Genomic DNA, 17,007 nt, shown 5'->3' with positions numbered 1-17,007 from the left:
ACATATGCTGCTGACATACTTCAAATAGTAAGCGGGACAGTATTGGTGTGAACAGAGTATTGGCTATCAAGGCTGCCTGTTGGCAAGTTAGAGGTTCCATTATAGGGTCAGTCAGTTAACCTCTTGGACGCAGACACAAATGTTTGAGACACAAAAGGCAGGAGATATCTGCTACTCTAAGCTACATAAAATGAATTCATGTTAACATTTATGGACACATTACACATTCAATAAAAAGTCTGGACCCAAAGTTGAGTCGAACAGAAGGACCAAAGATGCCTGAGCTATTTTATTCAAGAGACTAAGACCTACCCTATTGCCATTTTTTGTAGGAGTGAGCCACAAATCTATAAATGAAACATCTGATTGAATAAACTCCAACTCCTAGTTGGGATGAACAATAGTTACTTACCTGTAATCTGTGGTTCTCCAGTATTGGTGTCTTTCATAGATTCACATGCCTGAATCATTCCACGTAGTCAGAGTGGGAGTCCCACGGTACATAAAAAAGCAATAATATGCAATAATATCCTTAGAAAACTTGGTAATAACCAACCAGAAAGTAAAGTAGCCCAAGCTACAATTGAAAAAACTTCCACACTCATGACTATCCTAGTCATTTTGTATAGCCAAACTGCAGCCAATCAGGTGACAGCACCCACCAGAAAGTCCTCTCCAGAGGCTCAGGCTCTCAGATTTTTTCGCACATGAGTGAAGGTAAAAACCAACCTAGCCTAAGAGCCTCTGAGGGGAGGTGGGCGGGTTGCATGTGAATCTATGAAAGACACCAATACTGGAAAACCACAGATTACAGGTAAGTAACTATTGTTCTTCTCCAGTATTGGGGTGTCTTTCACAGATTCACATGCCTGAATCAGAGTAGATAGCAGTATATAATAATGCTTGGAGGACACTATTTGTAGCATAAGTTTGTGTATATGAAAAACACATAATCATATAATAAAAGGCCTCATTCCTAAAAGCATGAGAATTTGCAGTTACAAAGAATGTACATAATAATAGGCATGAAGTAAGCGTCTGGAAAGCAGTAAAGAGGAGGAGGGAGAACAGAGGCTCACCTTATATGAAAAGATTACGCAGAACTGCTTGACCCACTGAAGCATCAGTGTCGCTGGCTGCATCCAAACAATAGTGCTTGGTGAAAGTATGTCTGCTGGACCAGGTTGCTGCTCTGCAGATTTGCTGAAGAGGAACACCAGCGAAAAGAGCAGACGAGGAAGACACAGCTCTTGTAGAATGAGCCCTTGGAGTTGCCTGTAAAGGTATTCCTGCTTGTATATGGCAAAAGTCAATAGCAGCAGAGATCCATCTAGCTATGGTTTGTTTAGACACTGCATGTCCTTGTTGTATCTTTCCATAAGCGGTCAACAATTGATCGGACTTGCGTATTGCAGAGGTCCTTTGTAAATAGAACTTTAAACATCTCCTGATGTCAAGTGTATGCAATGCTCTTTCCGCAAGGGATTGCGGATTAGGAAAAAATGTCCTTAAGATTACTGGCTCGTTCAGGTGAAAGTCCGAAGGCACCTTAGGCATAAATTTTGGGTTTGTGCGAAGCACTACTGAATTAGGCTTGAACTGTAGGAAAGGTGGATGGACAGTGAAAGCCTGGACATCACTGACTCTTCTAGATGAAGTCAAAGCCAACAAAAGTGCCACTTTCCAAGTTAGGAATTTTAAATCCGCTCTGTGAATTGGTTCAAAAGGATGGCCCATAAGCTGCGCTAACACTATATTGAGATGCCATGAAGAAGGTGGATGACGCACCGGAGGAAACATTCTGAAAAGTCCTTTAAAGAACTGCTGTATTATTCTTGAAGAGTAAAGAGAGGTGGACCCATCTTGACGGTACCTCGAAATGGCTGCTAAGAAAACCTTTAGTGTTGTGTGAGATAAACCTGACCTTGCCAGGTGTAAGAAAAAAGGCAATATCTGATCCGGCGTCGCTTGAAAAGGATGAATCCCAGCTGATTGACACCAGATACAGAACCTTTTCCATTTAAGTCTGTACGTTTTTATCGTAGCAGGTGCTCTTGCATTGGCTAGTACCTCCTTACAATCCGCAAAGATATTCAGATGGGCGAATTCAAGGTACTCAGGCGCCAAACCGCTAATTTCAGAGAAGCCGGGTCCGGATGGTAAATCTGACCATTCTGAATGGAGAAGAGATTCGGTACTGGTCGAAACTGTATTATATCGCACTCTGAGAGGAGAAGGAGCTCGGTGAACCAGTACTGGCGAGACCATCTGGGGGCGATGAGAATCAAGCGACACGACTCTTTCCTCATCTTCCGGAGGACTCTGGGAACGAACGGTATTGGAGGTAAGGCGTAGGCATATATTTGAGACCAGTTGATCAAAAACACATTCCCCTGAGAGTCTTTGTGGGGATGCCAGCTTGCAAAGAACAGGCATTTGCTGTTCTTCTTGGTCGCAAAGTGGTCTAGATCGGGATGACCCCACTGCTGGAAAATCTGATCCACCGTTGGTTGATGAAGTTCCCATTCGTGAGTGGACACCGTTGATCTGCTGAGGGTGTCCGCAAGAACGTTTGCTGTTCCCGGTACATGAACAGCCAAAAGATTGATTCTGTGTCTTATCGCCCATGCGCATAACTCCTGGGCTTCTTGAGATAGACGAACCGACCGAGTTCCTCCCTGTTTGTTCAAATAATGCATGCTTGTAGTATTGTCTGTGCGAACCAATACCGTGGCCCCTTGAATGATTGCGCGAAAATACTTGAGGGCTAGGAAGATGGCTCTTAGCTCCAATAGATTGATGTGTCAGACCTTCTGTTGAGGGCTCCATTTCCCACTGACCGTCAGCCCTTGAAGATGTGCTCCCCAACCCTCGAGGTATGAGTGTGCGGTGATTGTGAAGTTTGGCACGTCTTGAAGGAACGCGCAACCCTTCTGTAAATTTTTCTCCTGAATCCACCAGAGAAGAGCCTCTCGGATGCGAGGGGTGACTCGAATGAGATCTTCGAATGAGCCGGAGACCTGCAGCCATTGTAGGTTGAGTTCTTCCTGAAGAGGCCTCATCCTGAGGCGGCAATTCGGTATCAATGCAAGAAGAAACCATTCCCAGAAAAGACTCGAACTGTCGGACTGAAACTGGCCTTTTTGATAGTAAAATGCGGGCCATGTCTTTTATTTTCCTTTGCCTCTCGTCCGATACGAAAGCTCGGACTAGTTGTGTGTCCAAGGTTGCTCCCAAGAAAGCTGGTCTTTGGGGGGGGTTCCAGTTGTGACTTGCTGAGATTGATGGAGAGACCCAGTGACTGGAAGAGAGACAGACACCGTTGGACATGGTTGTCTGTGTTTGCGTAAGAACTCGCCTTGATAAGGCAATCGTCCAAGTAGGGAAATCTTTGTATTCCCTCCAGCCGGAGGTGTGCTGCTACTGGGGCTAGGACGTTCGTAAACACACTGGGTGCTGAACGTAGTCCAAAGGGAAGGAGCTTGAATTGAAAATCCCTGCCAGCCACTCTGAAAGGCAGGAACTTCCTGTGACGGGGTAAAATGGGAATGTGGAAATACGCATCTTGAAGGTCCAAGGTGGCCATGTATTCTCCTGCCGAAAGAAGATGCAGTATTTCTTGGAGTGATAGCATCCGAAACTATAGTTTTTTCAAGTACTTGTTGAGGGCACGAAAGTCTAGAATTGGACGCCATTCCCCGGATTTCTTCCTCATTAGAAAGAATCTGGGATAGAATCCTGTTCCTCTCTGAACCTGAGGGACCTTTTCGATTGCTCCTTTTTTTAACATCAAATTGATCTGGGAAAACAACTCCTTGAGATGCGCTGGAGGTGGGCCCTTTGGGGGAACGTTTGGAGGAAATTTTTCGAATTCGAGGGCATGGCCCTTGGCTACAAAGTCCAAGACCCACCTGTCCGACATTATTGAGGACCATTTTTAGTAAAATTTTGAGATTCTTCCTCCAATTTTTAAGTGGGAATGCGGCAGTAGCGGTGGAAGGTGATGAAACTCATTGCCTTTTATTTGAATCCTTTCCGCGGTAGGCAGGCTTTCTTTTATTTTGGGAATAATTTGTGTTGCGCTGGCCGTAAGACTGGAAACGTTGGGATTGGTAACGTTGATTCCCTTGACTGTAGGAAGATTGCTGACTATAACCTCCTCTATTATTGGACGATACACGCCCTTTCGCACCCCGAAAGGGCGGTTTCTGAAATTGTAAGGTGCCAAGGGACCTGGCTGTTTCGTGTCCTTTTTGATTGTCTGCAAGGCTTCCTCTACCTGCGGGCCAAACAAAAATTCCCAGTCGAAAGGCATGTCCAATACCTTAGCTTGCACCTCCTGGCGAAACGATGCCGCTTTTAGCCAGCCTTGCCTGCGTAGGACAGCAGCCCCTACCAACTGTCTGAATCCAGTTGAAGCCACATCAACTGCAGAATCTATAACCTCTGCCGAGATTCTCTCACCCATCTGCAGTATTTTTAGAGCTTCTGCTTTAGAAGGTTCTTGAAGCATGTTGATATACGGCGAAATGTCAGACCACATTTGCCGGTCGTATCTGCCCAGGATGGTTAAAGAATTGGCAGCCCGGACTGTAGTTGCTGCCATTGTAGACACCTGTTTTCCAATAGCATCCAGACGCCTACCGTCTCTATCCGGTGGGGCTGCGATCGGGGAGGAAGGATTTCTGGACCGCTTCTGTGCAGCCTGTACGATTACCGAATCTAACTTCGGGTGTCCTATAAGGCAACCTGGGGACTTTTCAGGGTCCTTATATTTTTTATCTATTCTCGGCAATACTGGAGGGATAGATGCAGGAGTGGACATCCCTTTAAGTCCCTCTTTCCAGATGAACTCAATAATTGGTATTGACTTAGTCTGCTTCCTTGGCTGCTCCTTGAAATCATAGAGGAAGCATTCCTCTTGTGTAGTTTTCATTGGAATAAGGAAACGTTTTGTAGCTCTTTCCATCAGCAGGTAGAAACCTCCAATATCCACTGGAGGTGAATCTGCAGTAACCGGAGGTGAAGGAGAAGGTGTTTGGACCTGATAATCGTCCCACTCTGACAACAAAGAACTGTCATCAACTTCACCTTCTTCTCTCTGCTCTTCGTCAGATGATTGGTGTTCTTCCGGATTATGAGAAGCTACAGGCGAAGGAGGCCTTGGAGACCTGAAATCAGACGTGGACGCTTGCACCACAGGCGTAGGAGGCACAGAGTCTGCTGACTCAGATGGTGGAAAACGCCTGTAATAATCATTAAGCATGTGCTGTAGGTTCGTTAGTAATGCCACTGGCATCTGAGCTGGGGGACATTAGTAATGGGTGATGTCACCTGCTCAAGCGAAGGCTGATCATCTTGATCTTCTTCTTCTTGGTACTTGATCAACAATTCCGATGGGCTTGTTGCTGCTCTAAACGTTTCATCCAAGTCGGAATCTTCCTCACTATCCTTAGAGTCCAGCAACTTGTCAGGGACCTGTAAGGGTACTGTTTGAGGTGATAGGCGTAATGGAGATAAAGGTTCTCGTCCAGAACCGCATCTCTGAAGCAAGGAAGGCTTCGGTGTTGAAGTAAAAGCCGTAGATGGTGACCAAACCTGTATGGTGATACATGTAGACAGTTGCGGCGTCGACAGAGGAATCGTTGCCGGGCTCGTCGCCGGAGGCATGGATCCTGCTGATGATAAGGTCGTCATCGACGATAAAGTCGCCTTCGTCGACGAGGGAGGTTTCGTCGACAACTGAGTTTTCGTCGACACGGAGTCTTTGTCGACGATAGAGTCTTAGTCGACGATGTAGTCATCGACGGCGATGGAGCAACCGTTGTCGGGGGCGTCGACGATGAAGCTGTCGTCGACGGTATCTTTTTAAGCTTGGCCGTCGACGGTGCACTGACAATGGCAGTCTAGGCTTGACTGAGACCATCGTCGACGGAGAAGACACTGGCGACATGATCATCTCAGGTTTAGGAGAAGAGAAAGTTAACGTAGACGTAGATGTAGTGTCGACGGAGATCTTCGTCGAGAGGGTCGTCGACGGCGCCGTCGACGATGGGGCCTTTTTCTGAGGTAAAGTCTTCTCAGAAGTTGGTTTCTGAGGTAAATTCTTGGTCACTCTTCTCGGGGGTGTGGATGGCAAAAGTTTGCTCTTAGCAGGGGGAGTAGCCTTAGAGAGGGAAGGCTTCTCAGACCCCTTAGAAGATTGTTGCTTCTTCACAATCTTGGCCTCAGGAGAAGATAACACCTCTTCAGCAGCTCTCTTTCTAGAAGCTGTAGTAGACCCAGAGGCAATACTGCCTACCTCAGAAACAGGATTATCTTGATCCTTGAGCTTTTGTAGCCACAAAAGTAAGCAGCCCTCCCTGTCCCTGAGGGTCTTCTGAGGGAAGGTCCTACATATCTTGCAGACCTTCACCTGATGGTCCGGGTACAGGCAGTAAATGCACTTCTTGTGGGGATCTTCAGAGAAAAGCTGGAGCTTACCACAAGACTCGAAAGGCCTGAATAAAGATTTCTTTGAGGAAGACATCCTGAAATCAAGGAATCTTGAAGGAATAAGAAGTACTGAGCAGAGCTCAGGGAGACTCCCTTCACACGACGTGCAGTAGAAAATCTGAGAGCCTGAGCCTCTGGAGAGGACTTTCTGATGGGTGCCGTCGCCTGATTGGCTGCAGTTTGGGCTATACAAAATGACTAGGATAGTCATGAGTGTGGAAGTTTTTTCTATTGTAGCTTGGGCTACTTTACTTCCTGGTTGGTTATTACCATGTTTTCTAAGGATATTATTGCATATTATTGCTTTTTTATGTACCGTGGGACTCCCACTCCGACGACGGGGAATGATTCAGGCATGTGAATCTATGAAAGACACCCCAATACTGGAGAATTCTTGTTAACAAAATATCCTGGAACTATAAGACCAGAGACCCTTTCATTTACTTTTCAGACTAGGCAATGGATTGCCCTGCACCTTAACCATGACACATCTTGCACACTGGGGCGAGGATCTCTCACATACGGAGGGGAGACTAAACATGAACCTGGCATTCAGTATTGCAAGATTAATGCGTTTGCTGAAGTTTGTTTGCAGCATCACACAACCATATGGAGTAAGTAGTGGTGGTTTTTCCAACAGTTTGAGACTGCTTTCTACTTTAGGCTTTGGGGAGATCTCATAGACTACCTTGGTGCAAGACCATTCGTGTAACTCGGAGATTGCTCCATGGCTAGGCTTCTTTTAGAACAGGTAGATACATATCATAAGACAAGGAAAGTAGCTTGGAGTGAGCCCCAGTGGATTCATGTAGTAACAGAAACTCAGAGTGCTCTCACATTAAATAAGGCCTGGCAGTATTTTTGAAATAGTCTTCGTGCTAGCTATGAGGTAAACCTCATCTTTGACCTCAATAGAGGATCCAATATCAACAACAAAAGGGAACACAGACCATTTTCTGAGTTTGAGAAGGTGTTTATTGCTTCCAAAATCCAACACACTCTTGATTGGCATAAGTGTAGCAGTGGGAATAATGAGTTACTAATAAAACTTAAATCCAGAGATGGAAGGTTATCATAAAAAGAGTCTGGTATTAAATGACTGAAAGAAAAGGAAAACCCAAAGTAAACATACCAGATAGATGTGCTTAGGCAGCAGCTTCTGAAATCGTCGACCGACATGAACGCCATCACTTGAGTTATTACCGAATTGTACTGCAGGCTTCAAGATAATATGTAATGTTTGACTATCCTCGATCATGTTTTCTTAACTCATTCTCATGGCTTGTATATGTTCTGGACATATCCAATCCAACAAACTTTATTTCGGTCATCGTGGACTATAAAAGTGCATACACAGAAAATTCACACACATAAAATCAAGTACCATAAAACAATCCCCATAAATAGCTATACAAATTATTAGATTAACAGCATTAAAGTGCATCACTGGGTTCACATGGTGGTAGGACCGGACAATTCAAATCAACAACCCACCCTCATCCAGCTACCATCTATGTTTCCCCATTTGTAAAAGCCACATCGCACATAAACAACTGTAGGTGCAATTTGTTAAAGTAAAAACTAATTTCATCAGCGGACTTGACGTTAAAACATTAAAAAGAGTAAACAATGTTGGTAAAACAGTTAAAAGATGTAGACAATATATACTTTTAACGCAGCGGTAACAAATTTAAGAACATCCAGCACGTACGCCACATCGAGGTTAGAAATCTAGATACAGCAAAAACAATGGGTGTACAAGTATAGTACTTCAGGACTCTAAATGCCTCCTTGCTGTGAACAAACCCTAAGTTCCTGTACAGTTGGATAAACCAGTGCTGTTTAGCTGATTTATAGCCAGGGCAAAAGGAAAAAACGTTGAGCTCTGACTCTTCCTCACAGTTTCAGGCATGGCACCCGCGAGATGAAGTTTTTGACCATTTGTTAGAGAAAGCACGGAGCTGAAAGGTCCCAAATCTAAACTGAACACATAATTTCCTTGCAAGGGTTGGTTGGATGTCATCCAGAAAAGTCTCTCGTATGTATTTGTCTTTGAATTTCAAGAATTCGGCTGTCAAATGTCCTAATACCAAACTCCCCTGGATATCTGCGAGTTTGTGCATCCTGTAAGATCTTACCAATTCTGAGCCTGAAATTACAGAGCACGATTCCTCTGGATTGTTCCATAAACCAGCTTTTCCCAGCCTACAACATTCCTCCTTTACATGTACAAACCATGGTATTTTACCTACACCCGGGAAACTCAGTAACTCCTTTAATTCTGACTGATAAACTTCCAGTTCCGGGGTCACCCATAGTCTGCGCCAAAACGTTAGGGGTCTAAGTCCAACCTCATCCCCAATTAGTCTGATTCCTAAGTCCAGCAGTAGGAGGTAAGGGGGAGGCACTGGGGGGGAGGGAGGCCCAACATTTGCCTCATAAAATTATTCTCTATTTTACTCAAACTACCAGAACAATGACCCCATAATTCAGCCCCATACATGGTCGCTCCCCTTGCTTGCACTTTGTACATTTCTGCTATTGGCCCAGTTGGCTTGCAGGAGGAGTTTCTGTACAGTTTTCCAATTCCCCCCACAGTCTGGCTAGCTTGAGACTTTTTGGCCATTTGTGACCCCCACTCCAGATTTTCAGTCAAGGTGACACCTAGGTAATTAAATACCTACACCCTCTCAAACATAGTGCCATCTAAACAAGGGTTAGAACGTGAAGTGTTGGCTGGGTTGAAGACCATAAATTTAGTCTTCTGCATGTTAATCTCCAGCCCCCTGTTTTTGCAGAAGGTGACAAAGCTATCAAGCACCCTCTGGATACCTATGGGTGACTGACAATAAGAGGGTGTTGTTTGCAAACATCATTGCTGGTACCTTTCTACGTGCTATCTCCGGGGCATCGTTATCCTTTACCTCAATGAGTTGGGCGATCAATGCATTAACAAAGAGGCAAAACAGGGAGGGTGTAAGCACGCAATCCTGCCATACTTCCTTGTTAACTGGGAGTCGGGAGGTTAGTTCGCCACATTTCCCAAACCTCACTTAGGAAAAGTTGCCTTCATGCAATCTCATAAGCTAACTCAGGAGGTAGAGGGGGATCCCGAGATCTCTAAGTACACCCCATAATTTAGCTCTGGGCACCAAATTAAAAGCCATTTTCAGATCCACAAATATTAAAGAGAGACTGCCACCCTCTATTGACACCGTTTTCCAATATATAAGTTGGAGTCTATATATTTGGTCGACAGTGGAAATGTTTTTTCCTGAATCCAGCTTGATCTGGAGTCAAAATGTCATGCTCTTCCATCCACACCTGGAGGCGATCAAGGAGTACCCGGGCAAACAGTTTCTGGGTGACATCTATCAGACTGATCAGCCTATAGTTTGCAAGCAAATGGGGTGAACTCTTTTTAAAAACTGGGATAACTTTTGTCCCAACCCAGGTTCCGGGGATCGCCATACCTTTCATAATAGCGTTGAAGAAAACCCATAGGTAGGGTTTGCATATTTTTGGTTCTGCCCAAAAGAGATCCCCCGATAACTTATCCAATTCCGGTGCTTTGCCGAAGTGAAGCTTGCTTATTGCGTTTAAAACTTCAGTCAAAGTAATCACAGGGGCCTCTTCATGATAGTCCCCAAAGAAATTATGGATGTTTCATCAGTTGGGCCAACTGCTTCCTTTGTAGTATATAAAGCCTGGAAATGAGGCTTTGATACATATGCTGCTATGTTAGGCCTGATCGCTGGCTTCCCTTCGCTACTGCCTGTACGGACTATGGACCAAAACGCCTTCATGTCTTTGTTGGATACCGTTTTTATGGTATCCCATCTATCCAATTCCCAGGTCTTTTTTGCTTGTTGGATACTTTCTCTATACAGCACCCGCATTTCTTTAGTTAGGGACCTATCCTTTGCTTTAATGGTCTCTATTAGGGCTAAACCAAGATCGTATAACCCCTTTTTTCACCCTAGAGGGAACCTTAGGATAAAATATATAAACCAGTTTAGATGTTAACACTGCATGCGAATCTGCAACTCTGCTGATGGTTAGTAAAATACCCTCTGTTGTGACGGCCTCTACCATTTCTAATAGGGACGGAATAATTGCAGTATATAGTGTGGCCTGCTTATCGGGTGACTGTTGAATTGCCCCCTGCCTTATACGTCTTCTGTTAATAGAGAGTAATACGCTATTTTCTAAGGGGGTACAGTTGCCCATGGCATATCCGAAATCTGACATCTCCAGATCCATGGTCAAAGCGTTCTGGACATTTCGTTTTGGAAACCTCTTTTGTCCCTCTTCCCCCCTGTCCCTTTACCTCTTACTTTTAGTTAACACCTTGGGGTCAAGCCCACTTTCAACCTTCACATCCTGTTGCTTACATTCTCCAGATCCATGGTCAGAGCGTTCCGGACATATCGTTTTGGAAACCTCTTTTGTCCCTCTTCCTCCCTGTCCCTTTACCTCTTTCTTTTAGTTAACACCTTGGGGTCAAGCCCACTTTCAACCTTCACGTCCTGTTGCTTACATTCTCCAGATCCATGGTCAGAGCGTTCCCGACATATCGTTTTGGAAACCTCTTTTGTCCCTCTTCCCCCCTGTCCCTTTACCTCTTTCTTTTAGTTAACACCTTGGGGTCAAGCCCACTTTCAACCTTCACATCCTGTTGCTTACATTGCCATTTTTTCATTTGTATATTAGTGTCTATCCGCTATTATGGCTTTATCATTAGCTAACTATTTTACATCAGGTTATTTTGCTAAACGCTCTTTCTTTATGAAAACCTAATAAAACCTTTTGAAATAAAAACAAGACATAATATCATCGAGTAGCAAGTAACTCTTTATACTTCACATCAGTTGTTTGTAAGTGCTGTAATTAGAAGGTGCTATCGTACCCAAATTTAATTATACTCAATTTGCCAAGCAGGGCAGATGTTCAAAACTATAACTCACTAACACATGGTGAAATCAGTTATTAACTACACTGCTAAACGGCAGAACAAAAGTAAAAAAACACCATTCCCAAGATGGAGACCAAAGATTGAAAACAAATGCAAAAACATAGAACAAACCCACCACATAGCCAAAGAACATCCAGCTGTGAGCAATAAATGAAGGATGCAGAGAAAGGTGCAGAAAGTTTTCGGGTGTTTGTGGGAGCTCTGCACTCAATTATTGTTCCATGGCCGTGCAAAATAACAGTACAGGACGCTGCCCTACAGTCAAAACATGTCATGTGTCTGGAGCAAGGGGGACTGGATACAACAGTAAGGATATTCTTTTGTTCCTTACTCTCTAAACTATTTCACCTCTTCATCCTAGAATGACATCTCTGTTTCACATTTCCAAACTCTTCCACCGCCCAAAACATTGGCATAACTACTGCTGATATTCCTATAGTTTTAGTCTAGGCTCTTTCTGGCATTCAATTCACTCAAATTGAAGCAGTCTGTTGAACGGTGTAGAATCATTATGAATTTTACATCAATATTTTCCGTTTCCATTCAATATAGATTGTGCTTACCATGCACAGTCTTTAAATGTATATACAAAATTTACCCTTCCTCTTTCTTTCTGTTGCCTTCCAATAGACACTGCCTCATATACTCTGAGCTGCTTTTCTAGTTGTCTTCAAGTTTTTGGACTTTCACTCCAAGGTTCCCAAAGCCTAAATATCTCTATTTGTGCAATCTTTAATTTCACTTGACACTTATCTTTCGTCAATCATTTTCTTTAATTTGCTTCCCTGCACAATCCTTGATCTGTTAATTATTTTCACAATTTATTGTGCTAGTACTTCCTGTGTTCACTACTCTCTGGAAGATGCTTTATGAATTTGACAAACAAATAAAAACATTCAGATGTTGTGCTTACCTGAAGGACTTCATAGATGGCTTTCCTGTACATGGGCTGTTTGCTGTAAGTGGCCTGGTGAAATGCATTTGCGAAGGAGCTGAGAGGGAGCAGCTTTTCTACACAAACCTATGTGAAATCAGGGTTTAAAAGTAAAGCAGTTTATAGTGGTGCTTAAACTAGTGAGGATCAATACTGAACAACCTATATCCCCCCTGTTGACCAAAAACAAGAAATGCATTTTTGAGACCAACTGCACAAATAGGAAGTGTCCTTACCATTAATGTTTTCTGATTAATATTCCCATCTTACATGAATATTCAAGAAAAAGTGAGTTCTGGGACCACCAATGTACTTTTCATGTAGACCTGGTCAGGTAAGTGTTGCGAAACAGAGAAAGATTTGGACTATGTAAGGCCACTGAAACACCAGTTACCTTCTTTAGTTTTTTTTTAGCTCGTCATATTTCACACTTCTGTAATCTGGCAGTCAGCTACCTGATAGTACAGATCCATGGGTGGTGACAGCATAGGAAATGTCAGACTTCTAGCTTAGCCAAACTCTGCAGTTCTACAACAGAGACATCAAGAGAATGATAGATATCTGTATTGAATTACGTCATTATCTCAGACCCTGAACCACTGTAGAGAAATATGCTTTAGAAAGTTGCATATGCTGATGATCTAATTAACAGTATACCCTCTAGAAGATAAATACATGTGCGCACAGATACTTGGATGAACAGAGGAACTACGTAATGCACAATAATACACAACTTCACCTACAACAGCTACTCCAAGTTGCTCCTCGAACAAGCTTTTCAAAAACACCTGACCGCCCTGCCTATACTCATGCACAGACCAATAATCGGATCTATCACACTCATGAAGTGTGCTTACCACAGTGTCTCTTAATTAAGGGTGGGCGATAAATTCCGCCCAGCTGGTGGAGTTCACAGAGGTTTTTTTGCCCACTCCGTGTTGCGCTTGTAACGTGGATTTCCGGGCAAAACTTCGCCAACAGCTGCGTGGCAGAGTTTTTCTCGCGTGTGGCGCACCAAAGTTAAGTTTGTAGGTTTGAAAGTTGATTCTCAAACTTAGTTTTTGCAAGATGTTCACTGCCAGATGGAAATGATTCCTTTCTAGATCTGGAAGCGATGCCTTTATTAACCAATCCTCCAGATAAGGATAGCCTAAGATCTTACATTTTCACAAATGAGCAGCTATAACCGCCATGCACTTTTTTAAGATATGAAGAGCAATCTTGAGCCTGAAGGGAAGAATATGGAACTGGTAATGATGTTTTCCTACCACAAATCTTCAAACTGTGTTTTGTTTTTGGTCGAAATGTGAATAGATACATCCTTAAGATTTCTTGTGCACATCGGATCCCCTGATGTAATTAAGGATAGATCTGGTGCACAGCCATCATTCTGAATGTTTCTTTTTATTTCCATTTGTTTCTCAGATCAAGAATGGGTCTCAATTCTCATTTTGGACATATCTTTTGTACCAGAAGATATCAGGAATAGATTCCTGTTCCTTTTTGATAAGAAAGTACTTCCTCCATGCATTCTTTTGCATTAAAGTGCCCACTTCTTCTCAAAGCAAGTCTTGATGATAATGAAAGGAATCATTTTGGTAGTATAGTAGGTGGAGGAGATTTGAATGTGAGGCAATTCTTAACAATATTTGAAACCCATTTGTTTTTTGTTATGTTCTGTCACTCTTGAAGATTATTTAAAATACTTTACTCACTGGAGCAACTGACAGAGAGGAAGGAGGGTCTTGCTGTTTTTGTTGAGGTTTCCCTGCAGCAGCCAATGCTTGTTGGCGTCCTTTGCCTTTCGAGGATATTCTGGGGTGATCAGGCTGCCTTTAATGGTGGCGGTGTTGTGGAAAGTGCCACGGAGGGGTTTGTTTCGTAGGGTTTGTAGCAGGTCCTTAATTCTTTCTTCTTTTCGAGACCTAGCTACAGCGTGTCAATTTAAAGCACAAGTTACTACTTGTGTAACGATGGATCTGTAAGAGACATTAGTTAGTGATAGATTTCTTACCTTAGAATATTCCGCAGGCGTCAGACTGAATCCATAAAGTTTTTCTGCTTAGCAGTACCACTGCGCACCGGTAGGTGGCGTCATGCGGCTCCGCGTCCGTCACTGGCGTTGCAAGCGCCGAGAGGACGTCACGGAGAGTACTTAGGCGCCACCCATGCGCGCTGACATCAGTTCGTTACACGACTTTCTGCAACGAAACGCAGAGCCATCCAAGAAACCGACCATTGGTGCATAAAACTAGGGCCCTAAAAAGGGGATGACCTTAACCCTAGCAATCAGTTCGCAGAATGGGGAGGATGGGTGGGCCGGTAAGGAATCTATCACTAACTAATGTCTCTTACAGATATATTGTTACACAAGTAGTAACATGTGCATCTGAAGGAGACACGTTAGTGATAAATTCCTTACCTTAGAATTGATACCCCAGCAAACCAACCCCAGAGGTGGGGCTGAGAAAATGATTACACCTAAAGGTCACGGAGCACAGAACGGCCAAAGAAGCCGTCTCTCCGGACCGGACTGTCAAGGCAGTAGTGCTTTGTAAACGTGTGCAGCGAGGCCCACATAGCTGTCTGACAAATGTCCTGCAAGAGAACGCCACGTGGCAGCAGTCGCCCTGGTCGAATGGGCAAGCAATCCCACACGAGACTCCTTCCTGGCCAAGGAGTAACAAGCTTTGATGCAGAGAACGACCCACCGGGAAATGGTTCGTTTGTGCACAGCCCGATCTTTCTTGGTGCCCACGTAACCAAAAAAAGAGTTGATCATCCACCCGCAACGGTTGTGTACGCTGCAGATAGAAAGCAAGCACACGTTTCGGGTCCAGATGGTAGAGCTTTTCCTCTTCCCTGGAAGGATGTGGAGGCGGAAAGAAGGTGGGCAAAGTGATGGTTTGCCTGATGTGAAAGGGCGTAACAACCTTGGGCAAGAAAGAAGGACAGGCCCTTAAAATCACCTTGTTCGGATGAACAGAAAGGAAAGGAGGTTTGGAAGAAAGATCCTGCAGCTCAATCACTCTTCTGACAGAGGTGATAGTAACCAGGAAAGCAGTCTTAAGAGAAAGAAGACACAAATGACAATTATGAAGAGGCTCAAAGGGAGCACACATCAGAAAAGTCCAGACAAGATTAAAGTCCCACTGAGGCATTATGAAACGCACGGGAGGAAACGTATGTGTACTGCCTTTGAGGAAACGGTTAACAACCGGGGACTTAAAAGAGAAGGCTGATCAGGAAGCCCCAGGAAGGCGGAAACGGCAGAAAGATAACCTCTGATAGTGCCCAGAGCAGAGCCAAAGGGGGTCTACACCTTTTGCTGTGCACCATGCCACAAATCTGTTCCATCGGCAGGCGTATACTGTTTTAGTGGAGGGACGCCTGGCTGCCAGAATGACAAAGACTTCGGAAGGAAGATCGAAAGGTGTCAACTCTCTAAGCGCAATCTCCACGCATGGAGGTGGAGACTGGACAGGTTCGGGTGGAGGACCGCCCTCTGCTGCTGCGATAGAAGATCGTCCCGAAGAGACAGACGGATCGGGAGATCGATGCTCATACTGAGTAGCTTGGGATACCAAATTCTTCAAGCTCAGTCCGGAGTCACAAGAATGACTTGGGCCTGGTCGCGCCTGATCTTCTTCAGCACTCTGGGCAGAAGTAGTACAGGCGGAAAGGCGTACAATCGACCACAGCGCTACTCGCGACGAAAAGGGTCTCTGAGCTAGCGTCGCCTTGGAAACCCCAACGCGCAGTACTGATGATATTGCGCGTTCTCTTCGGAGGTGAATAGATCTAACCAAGGCTCTCCCCACTGCAGAAATAGACCGTGCGCCATATCAGAGTTCAGACGCCATTCGTGATCCACCATGCAACGGCGGCTGTGTTCGTCCGCCCTGGCGTTCAGAGAACCTGCCAGGTGTCGAACCACCAAGGTAATGCCTTGATGTTCCAGCCATGTCCAGAGGCGCAGAGCCTCCTGACATAGGGTCGAGGACCCCATCCCGCCCTGTTTGTTGCAACCACATGGCGGTGGTGTTGTCCGTGTACACCTGCACTACACTTCCCCGGACAGAGGGAAGGAATGCCTTCAGTGCAAGTCGGATCGCCCGCAGCGCCAGGAGGTTGATATGGAGCCGGGACTCCGCCGGAGACCAGACGCCTCTGATCTCTGCCTCTCCCATGTGGACTCCCCATCCCAGGAGGGATGCATCCGTCACCAATGAGTGCTCCTGTTGAAGAAGGAAGAGGGATCTGCCAGTGACCCAATCGCCGTTCATGAGCCACAACTGCAGCTGCCGTGCAGTGCCCCACGAGATCGGACAGGTTGCCCTGATGCTGTGCCCACTGGAACTTCAGGTCCCACTGCAGAGCCCGCATATGCCATCTGGCACACGTCACCAGCAGGATGAGGGAGGTCATCAGGCCCAGAAGTCGGAGGGTCATACCTACTGAAACCCGGGATAGAGGCTGAAAAATCGGAATCATAGCCTGCATATCCCTGACTCGCTGCTCGGGAGGATAAACCAGAAACAGTGACTTCGGCACATTGATGGAGAACCCCAGCAAATGCAGGAGGTCGGCCGTAGTCTGGAGG

The 17,007-nt window shown here is 45.0% G+C and overlaps 1 protein-coding gene across 8 annotated transcripts in view; it reads right to left on the bottom strand.

Annotated features, from left to right (window-relative positions):
• The window catches only part of DNMT3A (DNA methyltransferase 3 alpha), a 2,120,215-nt gene that overhangs the window by 903,051 nt on the left and 1,200,157 nt on the right, over positions 1 to 17,007 (bottom strand). For all 8 annotated transcript variants that reach the window (XM_078650037.1, XM_078650035.1, XM_078650036.1 and 5 more), the window contains one exon: positions 12,384 to 12,491. In XM_078650037.1, the coding sequence (XP_078506163.1) occupies positions 12,384 to 12,491 (108 nt within the window). The remainder of the gene's footprint in view (positions 1 to 12,383; positions 12,492 to 17,007) is intronic.

This window comes from Lissotriton helveticus, chromosome 6 (assembly GCF_964261635.1).
Source record: "Lissotriton helveticus chromosome 6, aLisHel1.1, whole genome shotgun sequence".
NCBI classification, from domain to species: domain Eukaryota; kingdom Metazoa; phylum Chordata; class Amphibia; order Caudata; family Salamandridae; genus Lissotriton; species Lissotriton helveticus.
The sequence above is the reverse complement of the archived record's forward strand: the minus strand, read 5'-3'. Positions and strand labels throughout refer to the sequence as shown.